Below are 21607 nucleotides of genomic sequence, written 5' to 3'. Positions count from 1 at the left end.
TGGAAACTCAGACTGTTTTATAGCCAGAAGTCAATTCATTTTTTCACTCCCACAATGCATTGAATTATTTTTCTTAAACTTAAGACTTTATTAGGGCATTTGATTCACCCTTAAGGATTGCTTTATACCTCCCTAGAGTATTCACAGATTAACTTTGTCCTTGGAAATATACAAATACTAAGAGAAAATTCTATTTCATACTCATTTTTGAGAAGCACAAGTCAGAGAAGAGCCCTGTAGAGAAATTACATATTTATTAAATCCTGGGTTCTATGTACAGTCTCCACATAATTGTACTTAACTTTTTTTTCTGTTTGTGTGGGGTAATTAAGCAGCAAGTGGATGGTGGCAAACCCTTTCAGGGATGTTGGAAATCTGACAGCTGTATGTGCACTTGGTTTGGCTCGTCATGGTGGGTGAGTATTTTGGGCCCCAGTATGCCAATAAATAGAGCTCCATTTGGAGCTGTCATCAAGATGGCTAAGAACGCCATTGTCATCACATTTTTTGCATATACTTCCAGCTCAGGTATAGTGGTAAACCTTGCTGTTTCCATAGCCAGAGGACCTAATACAGCCTGTGAAGAGGGGAAAGTGGGGCATAAAGAAAAAAATGTTAGAGTCAATGTATAATAAAAGCAAAGGGCTCCACTGAAATAACCTAAACCTAGTAGTCTTGTCTTTTTTTTTCTTTTCTTTTTTTTTCTTCATTGTCTACTACATTATGTTCTGCCTAGCAATACATATGGAAAGAGAAACCTGTCAAGATAAACCAGCGGGAAGACATTGTGGGATTGATTTTATATTCTTGTCCCCTCAGGGTTTCCATATTTATACATCCCCTTAGCAGGGTGCTATTGCGCTCAGCATCTTAAGAGTTCTAAGTCAACCTGGATGTGGTTTGGTTCTCTTTGTCATGTGCTGCCTCCATTCTTGGCTGTACTGAGACAGTCGCAAACTCTAGTTCCTTGGTTGTCTAAGATTTGTTCCTCTTCTTATTTCTGCTACCTGGGAGGCACGGAGATACAGAATTGCTGGTAAGAGGTTTGGAATCCAGCAAACGATCTTAACTTCTGTTTCTGCTGCCACCAGTTGACCAATGTCTACACAGTGACCTATTTCCCGAAGCACTGGGTAAATCAGCCCCACAGCCCCTCGTTGGATAGTTGTGAAGATTAAATGTGAGCAGGCAGAGCACCTGGTCCACGTAGGAACTCTGACCACTGTGACTTTCCTTACTTGTTTAAACTTAGGACCATGTGCTTGCTAGGAAAATTCATTATCACTTGAGCCACTCAAGCCCTTTTTGCTTTAGTTATTTTTCAGACAGGGCCTTCCTTGTAGGTTTTGCTCAGACTGACTTTGGACTGTGATCTTCTTATGGTGAGGTTACAGACATGCACCGTCACACTTGGCTTGTACTTTGAATCACCATACCTGACTTTCATTTTTTCATTTGTGCTAGGGCTTGAACTCAGGGCCTAGGTATTTTCCCTGAGCTTTTGCTTAAGGTTAGTGTTCTATCATTTGAGCCATAGCTCTGGCTTCTGGCTTTATGTGTGTGTGTGTGTGGGGGGGGGTGTTTCTGTCAGTCCTGCACTTGAGCTCAGGGCCTGAGCACTGTCCTTGGACTTTCTCAAGGCTAGAGCTCTACCACTTGAGCCTCAGGACCACTTCTAGCTTTTTTCTTCCGGGAATGGAACCCAGGTCTTCATGCATGCTCAGCAAGCACTCTACCACTAGGCCAAACTCCCAGCCCCCCTCCTTTTTTTGGCTTGTCCTGGAACTTGAACTCAGGGCCTGAGCACTGTCCTTGGACTTTCTCAAGGCTAGAGCTCTACCACTGGAGCCACAGCACCACTTCCGGCTTTTTATGATGTGGTACTGAGCAATCAAACCGGGGTCTTAGTGTATGCTAGGCCAAACTCCCAGTCTAAATCTTTCTTGAACTCATGTTGTTTTGTCAGTCATAGGGCTTGAACTCAGGGCCTGGGTGCTGCCCCTGAGTTCTTTTGGTCAAGGCTAACATTCTGGTAATGCTTCCACATTGGGATTTACGTGTATCCTTGTTCAGGATTTTGTTGGAGTGTTTAGTCTCTTAAGACTTTTCAGCTCAAGATTTTCCACTGGATGCTCAGGTGCAGTAGGGCTCTGGGGTTGTGCTGGATTTTCTTGTTCCTAGTCTGTGAGGAAGATAGGGCTTAGTAGTGAATCACTGTGTGTTCAGGATGTGGCATCCAGTCCCTATTCCAGTTGAAGAGGAAGCTGAGGTCTTTGGATCAGCCATTCCTTCCCATGGCTGTTTGCTGGTGGTCTCCTGGTCACATGACTTAGTTCCTTATCACTTCTGGGATTTCCTAGATAGGTCTGAGACTGGAAGTAGTGTTGAGCCAAACCAGTCCTTGTCTCTTATCTCATGGGGTGGGGTGGGGTGGGGGGAAGAACACTCTGATGCAGTTGGTATGTGCACAATTTCTTGCCAGGTCTTTCTGGAATCCCTTCAAAATGGCACATTGCATGTCTACCTAGCCCTGGTGTGGAATTCATGGATCTAGACTTGCTGGCTGAAAATAGCAAACTCGTGGGCTATTTCAGAGTCTAGATCACCATGTCACCAGCTCTGATCCCTTTGCAATTCTCACTGAGAAGTAGCTTTCTGGGTGTTTCAGTTCTAAGCTATTAAGAGGCTGAACAGTGCTACCTGCTTCTAAATTATCATCCTGGCTCCCCTCCTTCAATGCACATTTCCCAATTCATTAACATGTTCTTACCTGGACTGTAGCTTTGGGCATCCACGCTAAAGCAATAAATATTTTCTCCTTTAAAGTAAAACCAGCAAAAGACATCAATACAAATGCAGTTAAAATTCGAACACATAGTGCCAAAGACAGAATAATAACACTAATGCCTGAAATAGACAAAACAAGTGTTAATAAAAAAAATTTAGGAGGAAGTGTGTGTGTGTGTGTGTGTGTGTGTGTGTGTGCTGTCAAGGACAGGCCTGAGCACTGTCCTTGAGTTTGTTTTGCTCAAGGCTAACACTTTTCCACTTGAGCCACAGCTCTACTTCCACCTTTTTGGTGGTGAATTGGAGATAACAGTCTCAAGGACTTTCCAGCCTGGACCGGCTAGAAATCTTACCCTCCTAAGTAGCTAGGATTACAGACATGAGCCATCAGCGCCTGGCAGAGAAAGCGGTTCTTAACACTTAGAGATATTACTTCTAAAACTTTAGATAGAAAGTCTTTATGTCTTTTAAAAATAAAAATAATAATTACAAAGAATATAGATATGATTGAGGCTTCTTGCTAAACTGGCAAAAATTATCTGATGGCACAAGTACTCCAAAAAATAAAACAGATGACATTCAATTCTGGAATTATTTACTTTTGAACCAACTGACATTCGGGGAGTATTTTTAAGTGAAATCAGTCCAAAGCACCTGATAATATCTAGAGTTTTCCCATTGGGAAAAATATTTTAATCTGTGTTTCTCTGGACCACTCAGGAGATACATTCAGGGCTGTCTCTGGCTAAAAACAAAGAAAATTACAGAGTAGAGCATAAGCAAATGTATTATAATATCAGAGGTTTTTTTTAAGGTTTTTATAGTCACTCAAAGATATGTTGTAAATAAAAATGTAGTTCTCGTATATATTTTTGAACTTTGTAGCTTTTTAAATTCTAATTATTCTTACCAATAGTATTTGATTCAAGAGATGAAACAGACACTTCTGACCCAACTAAACCAAAAAGAAGTGGTTGAAAAATATTCCATGCCTTTGCAATAATTTTCTGGACTTCTATCTGTGGAAAGGAGAGAGACATGTTTGTAAAACACATTACTTTATGCATTTTTTTTTTTTTTGCCAGTCTGGGCTTAAGCTCAGGGCCTGAGGACTGTTTTGGATTTTTCTCAAGGCTAGAACTCTACCGTTTGAGCCTCAGCACCACTTCTGGCTTTTTCTAAGTATGTGGTACCAAGGAATCGAATCCTGGTCTTCATGCATGCTAGGCAAGCAATCTACCAATAGGCCAAACTCCCGGCCCACTTTATACATTTTTAAGTCACTCTTAACATTTGGCCAGTTGATGAGATTTTGGGGTCTTTAGGGGAAATGTTAAAACCTATTTAATACAACCTGAGTAGGCCAACTCTCCTATTCAAACACTTTAGGTAGGATGTGGTTCAAAGAAACCTGCAAAGCTATATAACAAATAACATTATTGCTGGAGATTAATTGAGGTCTTTGGAGTAACTGAAGGGTGATGGAACCACTTGGCACTACATGAGGACACACACAGCTCCTGCAAACATCTATCCCTGTGCAAGGAGTTGGGAAGACTTCTACTAATAGTTATTCTGGAACCCAACCCCAAGGAAATGCATCCTGACATGACATAAGCAAAAGAGGAAAAGAAAGCCAGGTGCTGTGGTTCACGCCTGTGTCCTAGCTACTAAGAAGGCTGAGATCTGAGGACTAGGATTCAAAGCCAGCCGGGGAAAGGAAAGTCTCCACTAAACTACCAGAAACGTAGGAAGTGGAGTTGAAACTGAAGTGGTACTGTGCTAGCCATGAGCAAAAGAACCTCAAAGACAGTGTCCAGGCCCTGAGTTCAAGCCCCAGATCCAGCACACAAACAAACTAAACAAAAAAAGACCCAACCAGAAAAAGAAGATTTGGGTGGTTTGTGAGGTCTCCTTCTGAAAAGGTCATGTTGATTACTTTTAAGTTACTGTCTCCTTAGACATATATGGGCTTCAACTTTGGTTGCCCACTTACCTCCCATTTCTAGGAATGAATCCCTCTTAATGGTACTTTAGAACTGAAAGGTGACAGCAAAGGTACTATTGGAATAACAGCATTTTGACTCTTTTCTGGAAATTCGGATGAAAAGGTATTAGTCTCATTCTGAGCTGTCTTCATAACTATTCCCCCAGCTATTAGGTTTTCTGCTTGAAATTAAGAAAAGTTAAAAAAAAATGCACCAGAGGCTCACACCTGTAATCGTAGCTACTTAGTAGATTGAGATGTGAGGATCATAGTTCAAAACCAACCTGGGCTGAAAAGTCCCTGTGAGATTCATCTTCAATTAACCACTAGAAAACCACAAGTAGGAGAGTTCTAGCCTTGAGCAAAAGAGCTCAGGGACAGCTCCCAGGCCCTGAGTTCAAGCCCTATGACCACACACACACGAAAAAAAAACCAAAACAAAAACCAAGAATCCAACGTATATCCTACAAAATTAAGAAGAGTATGGGAAAGGGTGAATAGAAAAGGGATGGATGAGAAGAAAAGGGATGGGTGAGAATGTAAAGGGGTGACACTGATCAAGATAGATTCATGAACTGCTTTGTTCAATGGCAACTTTTGTACAACTACATAAAGATAATAATAAAAAAGAAAACACAAAGAACAATGTTAGTTTTTTGTATAGGATATTATCCTATTTGTTGCTCTTAATTTTTTTTTTTGCCAGTCCTGGGCTTGAGCTGAGGGCCTGAGCACTGTCCTTGGACTTTCTCAAGTCTACCGCTCTACCACTTGAGCCTCAGCCATCACTTCCAGCTTTTTTCTATGTATGTGGTACCGAGGAATCGAACCTGGATCTTTGTGCATGCTAGGCAAGAGCTCTACCACAAGGCCAAACTCCTGGCCCTGTTGCTCTTAATTTTTAAAACTATTTTTGTTATTTCTCATGTGAAAAGAATTATGTAATGTTTCATTTTACTTTTAAGTTGTATTTCATTCTTCTTCTACTCAATTAGTTTCGCAATAATGATTATATTAGATCCCAAAATGGAAATGATTTAAGGATAAATAAGTTTTCAAGCTGATTCTCAAATAACTCTAAAGAAGGATATTGACAAAGACAGCCAAGATACACATTTGAAAGAAGTACAGTAAGGAGGTAGGCAAACAACTACATTGATTTAACATGGAGTGGTATTGGCATAGGGCTGAATAGATAAAAGGAGATTAAACAGATTTCAAAGATGAGGGGTGGGGGGGAGGGAAATGGGGATCAAGACATGAGAAAGGGTATCAATGTATGTGAATTAATGCACCGTCTATCTGGCAAATATAATGTAACCCTTCTATTAATTACAATAAAAATATATGAAAAATATAATACATGTTTATGTGAGCACTTATATGAAGAGACATTTAAAGGAACTGAAGGATGATTAGTAAATAATTTTATGAAAATTAACTGTATTCAGTTATATGATCGTATGTATTATGTGTAGGTATATATGTCTCTTTAACCAAATAGACACACAAAATGTACATATGCTTCTACCTCACCTTATCTTTCGACCATCTTTTCCCTGCTATGAAAGTCAACACTAGCGTGGATAGTCCTCCAGATCCATGAAAACCAATGCGTTGGCTGCCTAAGACCACAAAAATACACATGCTCAGCATGAGGAATGCTCTCCTCTTTGGAAGTTTTGCCTACAAACAGATATTTAGAAATTGGTTTATGTTAAGTATAGAAGACTTATTTCTGACCCTTTGTTATCCTATCTCTAAATGTTAAACAGGGTCACTGATTGATGGTAGTCCCAATATTCCATGTATATATAGATACAATATATACATCTACACATCTATCTATCTATCTATCTATCTATCTATCTATCTATCTATCTATCTGCATATAGATCCCTTATGTGCCAGAACAGGAAATAATGGCATTAGTGATTCACTTGTATCAATCAAAATTGGCTCACCTATTTGATCACGAATGGTCATTGGAAATTACGTGTGTGTGCATGCCTGTTCTTGGGCTTGAACTCAGACCCTGGGCACTGTCCCTGAGTTTTTGTATTCAAGGCTAGCACTCTATCACTTAAGCCATAGTTCCACCTCTGGTGACAAAACAGTCTCACAGACTTTCCTTCCCTAGTCCTTGGTTCTCAGCTTCCTGAGTAATTATGATTACAGGCATCAGCTACCAATGCCTGGAAAGAGGTAAGTAGAAATTTAGTGTTTCATAGCTCTTCTCAAAGTTCAAATCTCAGAAAAGAAATGCCCAACATTACATTGACTTTCCCCAAGGCTCCTGTTTTGGAGGTTTTTGTCTACAGGGCAATGGTGTTACAGAACATTTGGGAGAAGAATCCTGTGAGAGGTCCTGAGTTCATTTTGGGGACAAGCTGGCAAAGGGGACATTACAGGCTTACCCTCTTCCTCTTTGTTCCAGAATTTATGGAATAAATGGTCTTGCTGTGCCATAACCTCCTGCCTTAATTCACTGGCTTGACTGTGCTACAGTGATGGGATAGGTTAATAATCATGAATTAAGACCTCTACACCTATAGGCCAAAATAAACCTTGTATCTTATAACTTAATTGCCATGGTAACTTTATCATAGTGATGGAAAGTTGACTCCCACACTATCATTCTACAAATTAGATATTAAAACATTTACCTGATCTGTACTTGGAAAATAGTGAATAAAATATCCCAAAATAACTCCTATCAGGATACCAATAAATATTTCCCGAAGAGATGATAGGAGGTTTTGAATGACAGTACCTATAAGAGCACACAGGAGGAAAAACCTTCAGAGAAGTAGTTCTCATATGCCACTTATTAGAAGAGCAAATCTAGGGGGTTCATAAAGAATTGGTACATTCTATAGAATATACAAAATTGGACCTTTGATAGTGATTTATGTGCAAGCATATTTAATTTGATTTGATATTAAACTAAAAGTTTGCTCTCAAATAATGTACTATATTCAGAGAAATTTCCATTGTGTCAAAGGGTCAGAAAACAAAGAAGAAGCCACAGTGTGAAGAGCAGGTGAGTCATAGAATAGATGAAATCCCACTAACTACTTTTCCATGTATGACCTTACATTAATTGAAAAGTCAGTTACAAAAGGTCATGATTCCATTTCTATGAGCTATCCAGCATAGTCAGAATCATAACAGAAAAGTTATGATTTTTTAAAGTTCTAGATATAAGTTATAAACAATGTGATATGGTTATCCTTATCAATCTGCTTACAAATGTGTAAAGGAGTAAATCTTACCTTAATAAAAGGTAGGATTGAACCAAGCATGGTGGCAGATGGCTAGAATTCTAGCTATGTACAAGGAGGAGGTCCTCAATACACAGAGGGATTGTCATTTAAAGACAGTCCAGATAAAGTTTTTGCAGTTCTATCTCAACCAGAAAAACTAGGTATCAAGGTGTGTGGGAGGCATAAGTAGAGAACTATGGGGCAAGCACGTGCACATGTGCACACACACACACACACACACACACACACACACACACACACACACACACAATTAGTAGTGTTAATAGTATAGCTGGTAAAATTTTCCTTAGTGAAAAGTGATAAAAGCAGAAGCAGATAGTGATAATATGGATTCTCAAATAAAATCCCTTTGTTTATTTGTTGTTGTTTTGCAAGTCAAAATTTCTTCCTGGCCTAGAATGAGCTTCCTTTAAGAAACAAGAATATGGGGGCCGGGAGTTTGGCCTAGTGGTAGAGTGCTTGCCTAGCATGCACCAAAGACCTGGGTTCGATTCCTCATATATAGAAAAGCCAGGAGTGGTGCTATGGCTCAAGTGGTAGAGCACTAGCTTTGAGGAGAGCTCAAGGACAGTGCCCAGGCCTTGAGTTCATGCCCCATAACCAGCAGTCCCCCCACCCTGTGAAACTAGCAGAAGCATCTCGGTCAATAAATGAAGCACCCCTGAGAGTGAAGAACTACAGAAGGGGTCACAAAATGGCACAGCCTCTGGGTGTGTGCCTGCTTACCTGTGGAGAAGACTAAGCTCAAGAATATGTTGAATCCAGTGATAGCTACAATGTCATCCAGGCTGCTGGCAGCTACAAGCAAAGTGGGGATCCCCTTCTCTACCCCGTACCCCGTTTCCTGCAAAAGTAGCATGGAAGGGACAACCACTGCAGGAGAGACAGCACCTAGCATGAAACTGAAAGAAAGACTGTGAAAACCAGCTGGAGCATATCCTCTTAAAATCAGACTAGCATTTTATGGTAAACTTCATGACAAGGCTGTTGACCTTTCAAACAGCTGCCAGCAAACCATTCTGGTTTTGAGGGAAATCCACTTTATGGAGACAAAGCATTCCATGCATTGTTTTAGGGCGTGGCATTTCTCTCATAGTTTTCAGTAATTTTTCTTTGTGCTGAACTCTTGGCATTCTAACTATAATCGAATGCAGGGACGTTATTTTCTGGTATGTATACACAAGGTTCTAAATGCTTCTATTATCAAGATGTCTGTTCCTTCTAATTTAGGGAATTTTCTGCTATGGTTTGATTGAACACATTGTCTTGCTACCTTCTTCTACACTAATAATTCATTGGTTAGGTCTCTTAATTGGGGTCCCAGTTGTCTTTCTTGCTTTGATTCTGACTGCCCCTTGTTTCTTTCATTATTTCTATCTGAAAGTAGTCATTCCCCAATCTTGTCTTCAACTGCTCTTTTATTAGCTTATATGAGGCATATGGCAGGGATTTCACTGTTATATCTCTGCCCATTTGCACTTTTAAACAAGCATCCTGAATGGTGTACGTTCATGAAGGGAGAGGGAAAAAAGTTACCCTAATAGAAATCCCCATTTCCAAGGAAATTTCATAATGAAGTGGGAAAAAACAGCAGCTGAACATGCCTCTGTGATGCATGGACCAAAAGATAACCTTAAACAAGCTGTCTTCAACTGCTTTAAAGCCTGAAAGATAAAAGGTCACATTTAGATAAATTTACAGAGTTCAACAAGAGTATTATTTAAGCAAACACCAAAGTTTAGTCTTTTTGGAGTAATAAACTTTATTATTTATTATTAAACTTAATCTCATTTGGTCATATTATCTTACTGGAATTCAAATTCATTTTATATGTCATTTTATGTTAGATTCCTAATAATTTCATACTTCATAAAATGCTTCATAAAAGATTCATTTCTCACTCACTATTTCTACCTGCTTTAATGTTTCTAATGTATAGTATAATGGTAATATCCACTTGGGCTTTTTTTTAAATCTACCAGTGAGCTTTTAGTGATGGATTATTTGTTTAATTCAAAATTATGGATAAAAAATGGCATCATGTCAAAGAAGACAATAACTTAAATTGTACAATTTATTTAAAGAGGCAGAACATTTCAATTTTCTCAATGGTTCTGATTTTCCACAGGAGAATATAGACTATTACTTGTTACAATTATTTATGCCCTTATGATAGTAGTTCTATTCAATCCAGACATATGCTTTTTGGTTGAGTAATATTATATTCATAAATATTATATTCATCCTCTCCAAACTAAACTATATTTATGATGCCTAAATCACAATATTGAAAATATTTTTAGATGAGATTTTTACCAGAGAGCAAAAATAATTGGAAACATAATTCTGTGGGCAAAAAGTTATGAGAAAAATATGGTACTGAAATTTTTAACAAGAGGGTAAAAGAAAAGTCTTTTGAGTGACCTCAAGCTTTGATAATAGCAAAGCAAGTAGTTCCCCATAGAAAAGCCTTCCAAATAAGATTGGCACTATGGATATATGGAAGGGGCATTTTTCTCTCTGCAAATAATTATACATCAGCACAGAAATCTCATATGCCAGTGCTTTCTCTTTGCTCATATGCTAATGATTATCTGAAATAGAATCTATGAACATTTTTGCCAAGTGTTTATTCTTTAGCTTACCTTTGTTCATAGACTACACGTGGAACAAGTATAACAAACTTCTACTTCTTTCTGACCAGCTACTAATGCTTTGAATAATCAAAATATAATTGGAAATCTACCTCTGGATCGAGTCCCAGCCCAGCTCTCATTAGGATAATGGTAAGGGCAGTGATTCGTAAAGTTGAAGACCATGAGGTCTTAACATGGACGTAGGCACTGATGTAAGGAATGTTCCTGATGAGAAAGCCAGCCAGTAACATCCCTAAAAGTGGTAAGGGAAGAAGAAGAAGAAGAAAGAAGGGAAGGAGGGAAAGGGAGAAAAGAAAGGAAGTATGGAAAGAAAGAAGGAAGAAAGGAAGTATGGAGGGTAAATGGAAGCGAAGGAGGGAGGGAGGAAGGAAGGAAAGAGAGAGAGATTAATATTCTAAGACAAAGAAACAAGGGCAAGTTACAAACTAGTAGAGGGATCCACATACATACAAAGGTAAGAAATAATATATGTAAATGCAATACAAGTAATGCAATGGGACATGAAAGGCCTGCTTACAGGTGAGGAGTATGAGCTGGCAGCAGTGGGGTGGTCACAGAAAGCTCCCCTTCTCCTTTGACAGGGTCAAAGTCCACTCTGCATGAGAGGATTCTAGGAAGGGAATGATATACTGGCCTTTCTTTGTGCTGGCGTTAGTGCAACAGACAGAGATAAAACTGGAGACAGAGCTCAGTAATTAGGCTCTGCCACAACCCATGCAAAAGCTGAAAACATCCTCTAAGCCTCAGCAAGCACAAAGTTTTAGAGAGGAAGGAAAAGCTCCCAAATGTGTTGCATTTAGAAGATGCTGCAAGATCATGACACGAACATGACAAGAATATGAACATGGAAAGGGTGTTAGAGCTAAGCTATAGAGATCACCTCTGTTGGCCTGTACTGAATATTTGGATGTATTGATCATACCTCTGATAAGCAACCTTCCCAACTTTCTTCTGTCCAGCTGGAAAAGCACAGACCATTGGTGATGAAACAATGTATGATACAGGCCAGGCAGGTGACGCATCCATCATTGTGCATGGAGGACACCTGTGCAGCTGGCTCTTCACAGGACAATATGATGCCCTCGTCATCTTCATCTCTGAACTTATAATCATGTTCTGCTTATATGATCTACCCCAAAGGTATTTCTTCTAAACTTGTTTTTCTTAGAGTATATTTTAAATTAATAGCTCAAAAGCTATGCACATAAGGTCATATAGGATGAAACTAAATGAAATGGACTCTAGGATCTGGAAACAAGAGGTTTATCTTTGTGATTGTTAATAATCGACTATGTTATTTCTTTTCATTTTTCCCCTTATGGTTATTCTCATGTGGTTACTGAATCTAACTTTGTTACCTGGTATACGATTTATACGCTTATTTGTTTATTTGAAATAGGGGAAGGGAAGGGGGAAAACAAGATGATTGGGAGGGGTGGGGGGGAAAAGGGGTATTGATGGGTTAAATGACAAAGCCACACCTAGCATATATTGAGGATATTAAAATTCTTTTAATGTAGATTTAGTAAAAAAAAGTATGTGTTCACATAAGGAATAAATAATCTACAAAAGATATATATACATATACATACATATGCACATATATACATACACACAGACTCAGTAAACATATATACAAAAAGCTCTACAGAATATATGTATATATATACATATATATATAATGTAAATATTTTGAATTATCTAGCCCTAATGGAAAGTGGTGGACTTTAACAGCATAGTACGGAATGAGTTAAGTACTTACCAAGGAGAGGTGGGAGTGGAGGCACTGTGGGTATTTTAATGAGTTGCAAAAGTTTTCCCCCAAGAAATGCACTACAAAAAATAACTAACAGTGCAAATAAGTTTCCACCTGGAAGTACTTCATGGCCTGAGAGTGTCCACATTATGCCCCATATCGAAAGGAATAAAACTCCTGAAACATAAAAACAACCATAAATCTATCATTGGTATATTAGTGGACATATACAAACAAAAGATGGAATCTAGTTTATTAAAAATGCTAATAGCCAAATCAAAGCAGTTCAGTAGATGCAGTAACAACTACTGGTGCTTCATACTACTTGAAGAAATAGTTGTTTGACTTATTTGGCTCTAAGGTCCTTTTGTATAGAATTAGACACAGGAAGGTCTCTAGAATACGATCTGTTTTTGGATCCTAAACTTCCAAGAGTGCTATCTTCTACAGAATCTGCTTCTTCTTTTGGGGTTTCTTTAGTTGTTTAGTTCTACTTATACATGAACGTAGGGCAATTATCACAGGATGAGGATTCGGGGCAGGGCCATAGCCTAAGCTCTTCCATAGACTGAGATCCTATACTTTGTGTTATTAAGATGTAGTGAAAAATGAACCTAGGGGGCCGGGAGTGTAGCCTAGTGGTAGAGTGCTCTCCTAGCATGCATAAAGCCTAGGTTTGATTCCTTGGTATCACATACTCAGAAAACAGCCAGAAATGGTGCTGTGGCTCAAGTGACAGAGCACTAACCTTGAGCAGAAGTGTCCAAGGGCACTGCCCAAGCCCTGAGTTCAAGCCTCAGGACTGGCAAGAAAAAAAAAAAAAAACAACATCAAACTAACCTAGGGTGTTTGAAGGTAGATAAGCTACCGAGAAAAAGGAGAAAAGTCAGTATAATCTGTACTCCCAAATCTTTTTCTACCAGTGCCTTTAAAACTGTAAAACCCCAAATGAAAGAAGTGTGCTGAAGATCTAAGCTTGCACTTTTTAACCATGTATTGTTATTAGCATATATTGATTGGATAAAGGGCTTTCCTTGTGATGTTAGCAACATGCATAGAACATACTTTGATCCATTTTCATCCACCTATATGGCTCTTTCCAAACACTCCCTTCCCCTCTTCTACCATTGAAGTTTGATGCTTTTTGTCTAGAATATTCATATTTCCTGTAGTCCAACATGCCATAGTGATTAATACATTTATCTTTCTTCTACAGAAGAAAGGTCCTTTTTCTAGCAAATAACCTATAGAATCTGCCCAGTAAACAGATAGGATCATGGAGCATACATGTCAGATCTGTGTGCAGAAAGGATATTTACAACAGAGTCCAATTAAAAAGTAACCTTTGCAAATGACAAGTAAATGAATGAAATAGCTTGTTTTTAACAGTTTAAAGTTAGCAAGAAATAGAATAATAAAAGCCTGAAATTTCCACGACTATATCATATTTATTTTAGTCGAATATTTTAAACTAATACCATATTTTAGCCTAATCATACAGGATATTGAGAAAGAAACAAGAAAATAGCTTCATAAATATTTTATAACAATAAAATGCTTTAAAACTTTTGGCAGGAAAACAAGTTTCAGACAATTTTTTATAAGGTTGTAGCTGTTTTAAAAATTTGAGGCCTCATTTTAAAAACATCAGTATTGCAAGGAACATAATGCTATTTCTAGCTAACTTAAGACTAAATGTCAAAAGTAGGTCAGTGGCTAAGTGCCAGTAGCTAATGCATGTGTAACCCTAGCTACTCAGGAGGCTGAAATCTAAAGATCACTGTTTGAAGCCAGCCTGGACAGGAAAGTCCATGAGACTCTAATCTCCAATTAACCCACAAAAAGCCTGACGTGGAACTGTGGTTCAAGTGGTTAGAAAGCACTAACCTTGAGCAAAAGAAGCCCTGGGACAATACTTAGGTCCTGAGTTTAAGCTCTAGGACTAAAAAAAAAAAGATCTGTAAAAATCTGTATGTTTAATGTTGCTTCAAATCCTAAAAATTTGACAAAACAACACATGGAGAAGATTAACTAAAATTTCTTAAGCAACATTAGTTTGACTTAGAAAGTGTAAGGGAATATTTTCTTTGTCTACAGTGCTAATAGCTGTAGTCTACAGAGGAAGCAGTGGTTTTCTTGTATTTGGTCTTATTTGTTATATGTATTTCTCATTTCGAGTTCTTTTATTTCACATACCATCTGTAATTATTTTATTCAGTGGTCCTTGTGGAGGACAAGAAATGCAAGTCCTCTTTTCCACCTGTGGTATCGTTTCCTCTGTTTCTAACACGACTGTTGCCTTAGTTTCTTCATATATACTATTGTTAGCGTCATGGAGAATCTGAAGTAAAACAAGGAGATGGTTTAAGAAAGATACCTATCGCTCAGTTTTGTTGTTGTTGTTATTTTTGCCTGCCGTGGGGCTTGAACTCTGGGCTTGGGCCCTGTCCCTGAGCTCTTCAGCTCAAGGTTAGCACTCTACCACTTCAAGCCACAGCTCCACTTCCCGTTTTCTGGTGGTTAATTGAATTTCTCAGTTTTTTGTGCCTGGACTGGCTTTGAACCTTGATCCTCAAATCTCAGCCTCCTGAGTAGCTAGAATTGCAGGTGTGAGACACCGGCGCCCGGCTCCCATTCAGTTTTAGGAATATAATAAGCCATCATATCTCATAGTTAAGTAAATATGAGTAAGGACCACACGTGAAGCACATTCTCAGTCCTATGCCAGCAGCTATCTGCTAACGTCCCAGTAGAACAGTTTGCGGGGCTGTCGTGGTTCACCTGAACACTTGTAGGTGGTGAGGAAGCTTCATCCTCTAGATGTTCATTTTCTGACTCTGTGGTGTTCATGCTATGATTTAAAAGAAAAAAGATAATTTGAAAAACAATAGGACTATAAAATTCACATCAAAACAAACATGGTTCCAGATGCCCTACTGCAGATGAATGGATACAGAAAATGTGGTATATCTACACAATGGAATTCTACATAGCCAACAGACAAGATAAAATAATGGCATTCGCAGGGAAGTGGATGAATCTAGAGCGAATCATGTTAAGTGAGACAAGTCAAGACCTAAGGAACAAAAGGCGCATGGTATCCTTAATATGTGGCTATTAGATCCAAACAGTACAAGAGCGAGGACTCAGTATTTGCATACCCAATGCTATGGACATGGTACTAGAAATATAAACACAACTACACAGACATAAAAACCTATGACTCTATAGGGGCCGGGAGTTTGGCCTAGTGGTTAAAGTGCTTGCCTAGCATGCATGAAGACCCGGGTTCGATTCCTTGGTACCACATACATAGAAAAAAGCCGGAAGTGGTGCTGAGGCTCAAGTGGTAGAGCTCTAGCCTTGAGAAAGTCCAAGGCCAGTGCTCAGGCCCTGAGCTCAAGCCCAGGACTGGCAAAAAAAAAAACAAAAAAAAACAAAAAAAACCCCTATGACTCTATAGATATAATGTTTTATTTCATAAATTAATATGTATCTATGACATACAAACCCTTAGCCTAATTTTGATTATGTTCTAAAAACTAAGTGCCAGTGATTGTATATAGAGACTCCCTTCTTGAACACTTAACATGTCATTTGAAATATGATGTAAAAATCAATGTTAATAAATTCTTTAATAAAAAAAGTCTGAAGAAAAAAAACCCCAAAAACCCAAACATGGTAAAGTGGCATTTTTAGAGATTTTTAAAAAGGCTATTACAGTTGTAGCTAACTCAAACTTGATGTTTCTGTAGTAAAATAATAATATATAATGTATTCTTTTGACTGTAACAGAATTTGCTTACCTTGTTTGCTTGGCTGGTACTCTACCACTTGAGCCATGCCTCCAGTCTAGCATTTTGCTAGTTAATTGGAGATTAGAATCTCCTGAAATTTTCTGCCTGGGCTCACTTTGAAAGGAGATTGTCTAGATCTCTGCCTCTTGAATAGTGAGGATTCCAGCCATGCTACTGGCTTCTGGAGCCACAGGACTCAATTTTAAAAGCCATTATATAGAGAAATTTAACACTTCCTATTAGTTCATGAAGATGGGGCTCAGTCTTTAAAAACATGTATAAAAATCAGTTCTCTCATACACTAACTAGTATGTTTGACATAATATCCAGGATTTTTAAAAATCCTAAGTCATAATACTGCATGAGACTCCAAGAAAATTTAAAGCAAAACAGAAAACAGTATTTGTTTTGCAAGCTTGATTAAATAGAGTGAGGTTTCTTTAGTATAGAATTCCATTGTCATTAAGTTGTTGTACAAATGACTACCTTACTAATTTGTCTGTAGAAAGATACCTTGCCAGCTGGGCTCCGGTGGCTCACACCTGTAATCCTAGCTACTTAGGAGGCTGAGATTTGAGAATCTCAGTTCAAAGCCAGTGCAGGCTCTAAAATCCATGGACTCCTATCTCTAATTAACCAGTAGAAAATTGGAAGTGGCACTGTGGCTCAAGTGGTAGAGCAATAGTTTTGAGCTAAAGATTAGTTCAGGGACAGAGCCTAGGTCCAGAGTTCAAGCCTCATGACAGCAGCATCTAATCATCTCTGCTTTACTTCACACTCACAACTAAGGAAAGCAAAGTCAAATTTGAGAGGATAGAGAGCCAGGTATGGGCTTACTGGAAAAATTGTAGCATACTTTTTATGCCAACAAAAATAAGGCTTCAGACACGCTGATATCCCAGTATATTAATGTATGACTACATCATTTTTTTTGCTGTATTTTAGGATGTTTCTTAACATGCTTTTTTCTTAGAATAAGGCAGAGTGCACATATATATGCGTATATATACATATATACAGATGAGTACACATATATATTCGTATATATACATGTATACATATCTGCACATACAAACTAATACATATACACACATATGTACATACCTTGCTCTTGCAGACCAAGTGAGATATCCACAGAATATATAACACAGGCTCTATTATTCAAATTTTTCATGAATGTGAAGTATAACCAGTTACCACATCGCTAAGCTTTGCTTTCAAAGAAGTGAAAATTTTGATGTGTAGAGGTTGTTTTCACCTCCCCCCCCCCACTTTGAATGTCTACTTGGTTACATGGGCTAATAATGGGCAAAGTATGGAATTGTAAAAAGAATTGAGCAATCAAAACTTCCCACTTGCTACACAATAGAGTAAACTTCTTATCACTTCACCTCTTTGGAGCTTAATTCCAAACCAATAAAATGTGGCCTGAGGAGGGGATTTTACATGATCTAAGGACTTTTAAGTCTTTGATTCTATTCTAGAACCACAACTTACTAAAGGGTGAAAAAAACCTAACACATGCTGCTTTAGAAATTGACTTGTAAAATAAACATCACTTATGCATAAGCATAAGGATGTTTCAATAGAAACATTTTTCTTTTTCTGTTGCATTTGTATGGATGGCTATGGCTTTATCCTTAGAGCACTGCTGTGCAATAGTGACATCTAGTGACATAGTTGAAGATTATTCCGCAAACATGGCCATCTCTGTCTTCTAAATACATTTGATTCACTTTGCAGAATGACTCAGTATTTTAAAATCACTCCTTGCTTCTCCTCTCTCTGTTTCAAAACACAAACTAAATTTCATAATAATTAGATACCTAAGAATTGAAGTTTCCAGGCAGATATGGTGATGCATGCGGGTAATCACATTTTGGAAGACAGAAGCAGGAGGGTGTTGTGTTTGAGGGGTACACAGCAAAATCATGTCTCAGAAGGAAACGAATGAATGAGTGAATGATGAAAAGAAACAACTTTTTTTTAAAAGTAAAACAACCAAAATTTCTAGATGGGACACTGCTCAGTGGTACAGCACTTACCATGTGCAAGGTTTATCCTCAGCAATGCAAAAGAAAACAACAAAGGGAAAAAAAAGAAACTAGAAATATGCTGTAAAAATCAGATTCCCTAAAAGTTCAACTGTGAATGAAAATTCTCATGTGTTATCTGTTCTTTTTTATTTGGTCATCATACCTTACCACTGTATTTCTTGTTATAAATAAGATCCCAAAGCCAAGTACTGGTAATTTATACTTGTACAGGTTTATACCTGTGATCCTAGCTACTTAGGAGGCTGAGAGCTGAGGATACTGGCTCTAACTCTGGTCAGAAAAGTCAGTGAAATGCTTATCTTCACTTAATCATCAAAAAGCCACAAGTGGAGCTGTGGCTCAAGCCTTGGCACCAGCTGTGGCACCAGCCTTGAGCAAAAACTTTAAGGACTAGCACTCATTTCAAGCCCCAGTACATTGTCATGACAAACAAATAACTAGTATCCAGGACTAGAGAATCATTTCAATGAAGCTTTGTGCACACGAAACCACTTAAGCTCAGTATATGCATAATTGAACTCAAAATCTTCATCCTCCCTTCCCTCCTTTTCCTCCCCCTCCTTCCCTCTCTTTCTTTCTTCCTTCCTTCCTTCCTTCCTTCCTTCCTTCCTTCCTTCCTTCCTTCCTTCCTTTCTTTTTTGGTTGGTCATGGGGCTTACACAATTAGGTTCTGGGCACTGTCCTTCTTTTGCTCAAGGCTAGCACTCTGCCACTTAACCCACAACACCATTTTCAGTTTTCTGATGGTTAATTGGAGACAAGAGTCTCAGGCTCTTATCAGACTTTCCTGCCTAGACTAGCTTTGAGCCACAGTCCTCAGATCTCAGCCTCCTGAGTTGCTAGGATACAGGTGTGAGCCACTAGCACCTGGCTGAAATCAAGGTTATTCCTTGCCAACGTTAATTTTTCTTCTGAGCATTTCCTAGTGTAGAAGGCAGCACCAGCTTAGTTTCTCAATTTAGAAACTGAGAAATTCTTTCTCCCCACTTCTCCTTTTTCTGCCAACTTTCAATTACTAAATCATGTTAATATAAATGAAGAAACATTTTGAATGCTGTTGACTTCAGTTAAATTATCCCTTCTCTGGTCCAGGCCATAAGCATCTTTTTCCGTATAGTTTGTAATGGCCTTCAACTGTTCCCTTCACCTCCAGTGTTGTTTTACTAAAGTATGGTTTTGGTAATGAAGAACAGTCTCTATCAATGTTTGATTAGGACAACACCCTGCTTAATAATCTTCCAGTGATTTCTCATAGAACAAAGGCATCCATTGCCGTACATTCACCTTCAAATCAGCCTGTCCATCCTTCTTCCTACCTTCTGTTCTCATTTCTTCACTCAATTTCAGTTCTTCAATTTGCTATACTTCATGTTTCCAAAATTTACTCGTTTGGTGTGTTGTCTTCCTATCCCAACATACCTGCTTTTGCTCAGCAAACTATCAGCTTTGAAGTTCTTCCTTCCAAAAACTTTCCTTGGCACCTCCTTCCATATGCCTCCTGATCCTAGCCCTCACCTCTACCCCACCCATCCTATTGAAACTGTTTCATGATTGGCACTCTTCACTTGGCAAACCTTCACTGAAAGCTCAGTATGTAATGTATACAGGACAAACTGCTGTAGGCAGGCAGATTGAAGGTATCGAGAAATGCTTCTTGGTGACTTGTGCTCCTGTTTCCCCCACTAAATTAAGACACAATTATGCGGCTCCATCTTAACCCTCTTTCATCCTGGCTGGAACTTTTACCAGGAGAGGAAGGAACAGTAGGGATGTGCCATGAGAAAGTGTTGGGGGGGGGGCGGGAATCCCACCAGTGATCCTAGCTACTCAGGAAGCTGGGATCTGAGGGTCACGGTTCCAGAAGCCAGCCTGGCCAGGAAAGTTTGGGAGACGGCTCATCTCTAATCAATGAGCAAAAAGCCGGAAGTGGAGCTGTGGCTCAGGTGGTAGAGCGCTAGCTTGGAGTGAAATAGCTAAGGGGCAGTGCCCAGGCCCTGAGTTCAAGCCCCAGGACGGACGGACAGACAGACACACACACACACACACACACACACACACACACACACACACACACACACACACACACACACAAAGACACTGGGGCAGCAGGAGGACCTGAAAGGGGCAATTTGTGATTTCCCCCGGGGTCTAGGAAAGGGGGCCCCCCTGTGGGCATCCTTGATCGGAAATGGGGAGTCAGGTCTCCTGGGGCTACAGAAAGGGCCAAGGACAAGAGAGGGGGACCAGTACCCCAGACCTGGGAAGGCAGTTGAGAAAAACGGAGCCTACCTAGAATTAATTCCTTTAGCAGCTTCTCTCCCGACCAGGCGCTCAGCAACGGTTGAGGAAGCCACGCGCTGCGCTCAAGGGGTCCCCGGGGCCCCCACCTCTGGGGTTTGAAACTGGGACCGGGCTGTGCCGAGGGGTGGGAACCACAGCCTCGGGGCGGGGCTTCCGCATTTGGGGGCGGGGCCACGACACTGGGGCGTGGCTTACGGCTGCAGGGGGTGGGGCCTGTAACAGTGGGGACCAGGGCCCTTGGCAGCTGCAGAGGGGGCTCGTGAGTCTAGCTGGGCCTTGGTGTTGTGTGATTTCAACCCCTTTTCTTTCCAACGTGTTTTCAGAAATAATTGATCCAGTGGGTTGACATCATGGGGGTGTTTTAGCTAAAGAAGTTGCGCCCAGGGATTGCAGGGTGCCAGAAGTAACTGTCAAAACCCATACAATCCGATGGCTAAGAGAAACAGTCTGGAGAAGCCGGCAGTCCCTGGGTTCAAACTTCAATTCCAGGGCTTTCTAGCTAGGGGCCCTAGGCGATTATGTAATCTGCCCATCTTGTTTCCTCATTTGTAAAGGGTGTGGTGATGGGATATGGGAGGAGGGGGTGGGTGTTAGTAGAGAGCAAACACTAGATATACTGCTGTCAGTGCCAAACCTTAAAAAATTTTTTTTTTTTTGCTGAAGAAATCATACATGGTAATTCTGGTTAAAAACAATAAAGGCAAGCAGAGCAGAGTTGTTTGGGTTTGCAGATGAATCTAGAGTTTGGATATGACAAAACTGCCATCAAATTCCTCTCGTGAAATCCTCAGGCTTCCTAAAAAGAAAAGCAGCTGTCACTGGAGAAAGTCCATACTTGGAAGAAATACAGACTCTCCTTTCTTATCTAGCTTTTCTCCTGGTACTCAAAACAAATTTTACTGCTAAACCTTGAATTTTTTCCTTGCATTGTTTAAAAAATATTTTAATTATGTGTAAGTAGTTGTATACAGGAGTTGC

General features: G+C 39.5%; 1 protein-coding gene across 3 annotated transcripts; it reads right to left on the bottom strand.

Annotated features, from left to right (window-relative positions):
* Positions 1 to 235: 235 nt before the first annotated feature.
* Slc9b1 (solute carrier family 9 member B1) lies at positions 236 to 20768 on the bottom strand. 3 transcript variants are annotated; one of them, XM_090356741.1, is made up of 12 exons: positions 20618 to 20767; positions 15256 to 15325; positions 14671 to 14815; positions 12481 to 12651; positions 10808 to 10950; positions 9598 to 9725; positions 8788 to 8963; positions 7441 to 7547; positions 6311 to 6460; positions 3698 to 3806; positions 2771 to 2907; positions 236 to 577 (listed from the first exon to the last, which is right to left on the bottom strand). In XM_090356741.1, exons 2-12 carry the CDS (start codon positions 15322 to 15324, stop codon positions 359 to 361), a joined length of 1554 nt encoding a protein of 517 aa, XP_090212867.1. In that variant the 5' UTR covers position 15325; positions 20618 to 20767; the 3' UTR covers positions 236 to 358. The 3 variants fall into 3 exon arrangements, with proteins under 3 accessions (XP_090212867.1, XP_090212868.1, XP_090212869.1); XM_090356743.1 differs by having other exon boundaries at positions 429 to 577; positions 2771 to 2818; positions 20618 to 20768; XM_090356742.1 differs by lacking the exon at positions 14671 to 14815 and having other exon boundaries at positions 20618 to 20637.
* Between the last annotated feature and the right edge of the window lie 839 nt (positions 20769 to 21607).

The sequence above is a fragment of the Megascapheus bottae genome, chromosome 23 (genome assembly GCF_031878675.1).
Source record: "Megascapheus bottae isolate mThoBot1 chromosome 23, mThoBot2.hap1, whole genome shotgun sequence".
Taxonomy (NCBI): domain Eukaryota; kingdom Metazoa; phylum Chordata; class Mammalia; order Rodentia; family Geomyidae; genus Megascapheus; species Megascapheus bottae.
The sequence above is the reverse complement of the archived record's forward strand: the minus strand, read 5'-3'. Positions and strand labels throughout refer to the sequence as shown.

Bases quoted from the DNA above. Each gene is read 5' to 3' on its own strand.
- Slc9b1 (XM_090356741.1), bottom strand. From the start codon at position 15,324: ATGAACACCACAGAGTCAGAAAATGAACATCTAGAGGATGAAGCTTCC. The intron at 12,652-14,670 runs GTATGTGAAATA...TTTATGTTTCAG, and splicing joins GAATAAAATAATTACAGATG to GAGTTTTATTCCTTTCGATA. The intron at 10,951-12,480 runs GTAAGTACTTAA...TACCACTTTTAG, and splicing joins TCCACTCCCACCTCTCCTTG to GGATGTTACTGGCTGGCTTT.